General features: G+C 35.5%; 1 protein-coding gene across 1 annotated transcript; it reads right to left on the bottom strand.

Annotated features, from left to right (window-relative positions):
• Window positions 1–13: 13 nt before the first annotated feature.
• Window positions 14–1312, bottom strand: LOC139099721 (heterogeneous nuclear ribonucleoprotein U-like protein 2; the record flags this gene model as incomplete). The annotated part of the gene is made up of 4 exons (XM_070652228.1): window positions 1156–1312; window positions 996–1058; window positions 426–534; window positions 14–349 (listed from the first exon to the last, which is right to left on the bottom strand). Coding segments are annotated over exons 1-4 (578 nt in total), but the record flags the coding sequence as incomplete, so codon positions are not given.
• Between the last annotated feature and the right edge of the window lie 448 nt (window positions 1313–1760).

Below are 1760 nucleotides of genomic sequence, written 5' to 3'. Positions count from 1 at the left end.
AGTAATTCTTTGCTGGTGAATTTGAGCGTCTTTTGACGCCACGATTTCATCATCTGTTGTTTGTTGTTCCTTTTCTTTTTCATCACCATCAGCTGTTTCCCATATTTTGGTCTTCTTGCTCTGGTTGGTCTTTCTTGTTGATCTTTGTTCACTGCTTTCTGTCTCTTCGAGAAGTGCATCCTCATCAATTTCCTCCTGTTGTTGATTATTGTCATCAGCATCCATCTCATCGATTATTTTCTCACACATTTCAGTATCTTTTTGCTCAGTTTCGGCAGGTTTTGCTGATGTTTCTGCTGGTGTTTCTTCTGGTTTTGCTGGTTCTTCCTCTGCGTTTCGGCTGGTGCTGCTGCTTGCGGTTGCGGTGGCTCTTCAGGTTTTTCTGATATTGCTTGCAGTTGTGGATCTTGCGTGACTGGTTTTACCCGAACGGCTCGGGCGATCGTAATTGTGAACGAGAACTTCGACGTAATGCTCTTGGTGCCTCAGGTGCCGCCGGTGTTGATAATGTTGCTGCTGACAATGGTGCTCCTCCTAGAGATTAATCGTGAATGTCATTAAATTTATTATTATTATTCATGTATTACAAAGTCAATTTTTTGTGTTATTGAATATGAGTGGAAATGTACTTGAGAATCGGAATCAAAATAGCGCGATTACCAACACAAAGAAAAGTTATGACTGTGTATTATGCTTCAGCACATTCGAGAATTTTGTTTCCCGGCATTTTTCCTTAAATCGGGTCCATTACACCATTTAATGTAATTATTAATGAAATTTCTTAAATGATGTAAATTAATTATGTATTACTTTAATTCAGGCTGTTTAATTGACCTTTTAAGTCACTTTTTCACTTTTTTCATGATTATCATGTGCTGGAAGTATGTCGAGTGGCCTCCAATATCTCTCGTATTTGTTGTAATTTTTCGCGAACTTTTTTCTTCTCATTCCACTTCCACACAATGATAATAAAACTTTATCAAAACACAACAAACCTGTTTTTTGTTCCTCAAGATCCAATGCTTCTTTTAATCGGTCTATTAATGCTGCCTTTACGCCTAGTTATGATGGAAAATTTAAATGAGTTAGAATTTTTTTTTCATGTTGGATGTGAGAAAAAAAAGCCCGAAGCCAAACAATTAGAAAAAAATTTACCTTTTGTGTCTAATCCTCTTGCCTGCAATTCGGCTCTTAGCTCAACCACCTTCATCTTACCGTAATCCATCTTTTTAGATATTTTTTAGACAACGAAAATTGATAAAAATTACAATAATTAACGATTTTCTTTTATCGAAGACAACATCGAATTATGTTGAGGCTTGAATTGTGTTAGTACATGAGGGTCGGGCTACGGTTTTATAGAAAAAATTTTCAGCTACCAGACCCTCTCAGAAACTTTTTTTTTACGACAGATGGCGCTGTGAAACTTTTTTTAAATCTCAAAATATCGTTAAGGAATTTGGAAAGTTTTTGAAAAATTTCAGTTGGAACTGTTTTGGGCGCAATTTAGGTATTCAGCCATGAAGTGACTCTAAAATGACAAAATTCATGACTACAAAGTACAGCACTACATAAAACATTAATCATAATTTGATTCAACTAGTTCCATTAAAGCTATTCTTAGTGCCAACTAAAATTATGCCAAACACTTTTCATCTACATCATCCTAGTTCCCCATTTTCATGTATATACCAGCAAATTAAATGCGATTATGATTAATTGACGTGGAATAAGTCATAATGTGAAAATATTGCAATATG

Source organism: Chironomus tepperi, unplaced genomic scaffold (genome assembly GCF_022539635.2).
Source record: "Chironomus tepperi strain 1889 unplaced genomic scaffold, CSIRO-AGI_Ctep_v1 contig_485, whole genome shotgun sequence".
Taxonomy (NCBI): domain Eukaryota; kingdom Metazoa; phylum Arthropoda; class Insecta; order Diptera; family Chironomidae; genus Chironomus; species Chironomus tepperi.
This window is presented reverse-complemented; position numbering and strand designations above follow the sequence as displayed.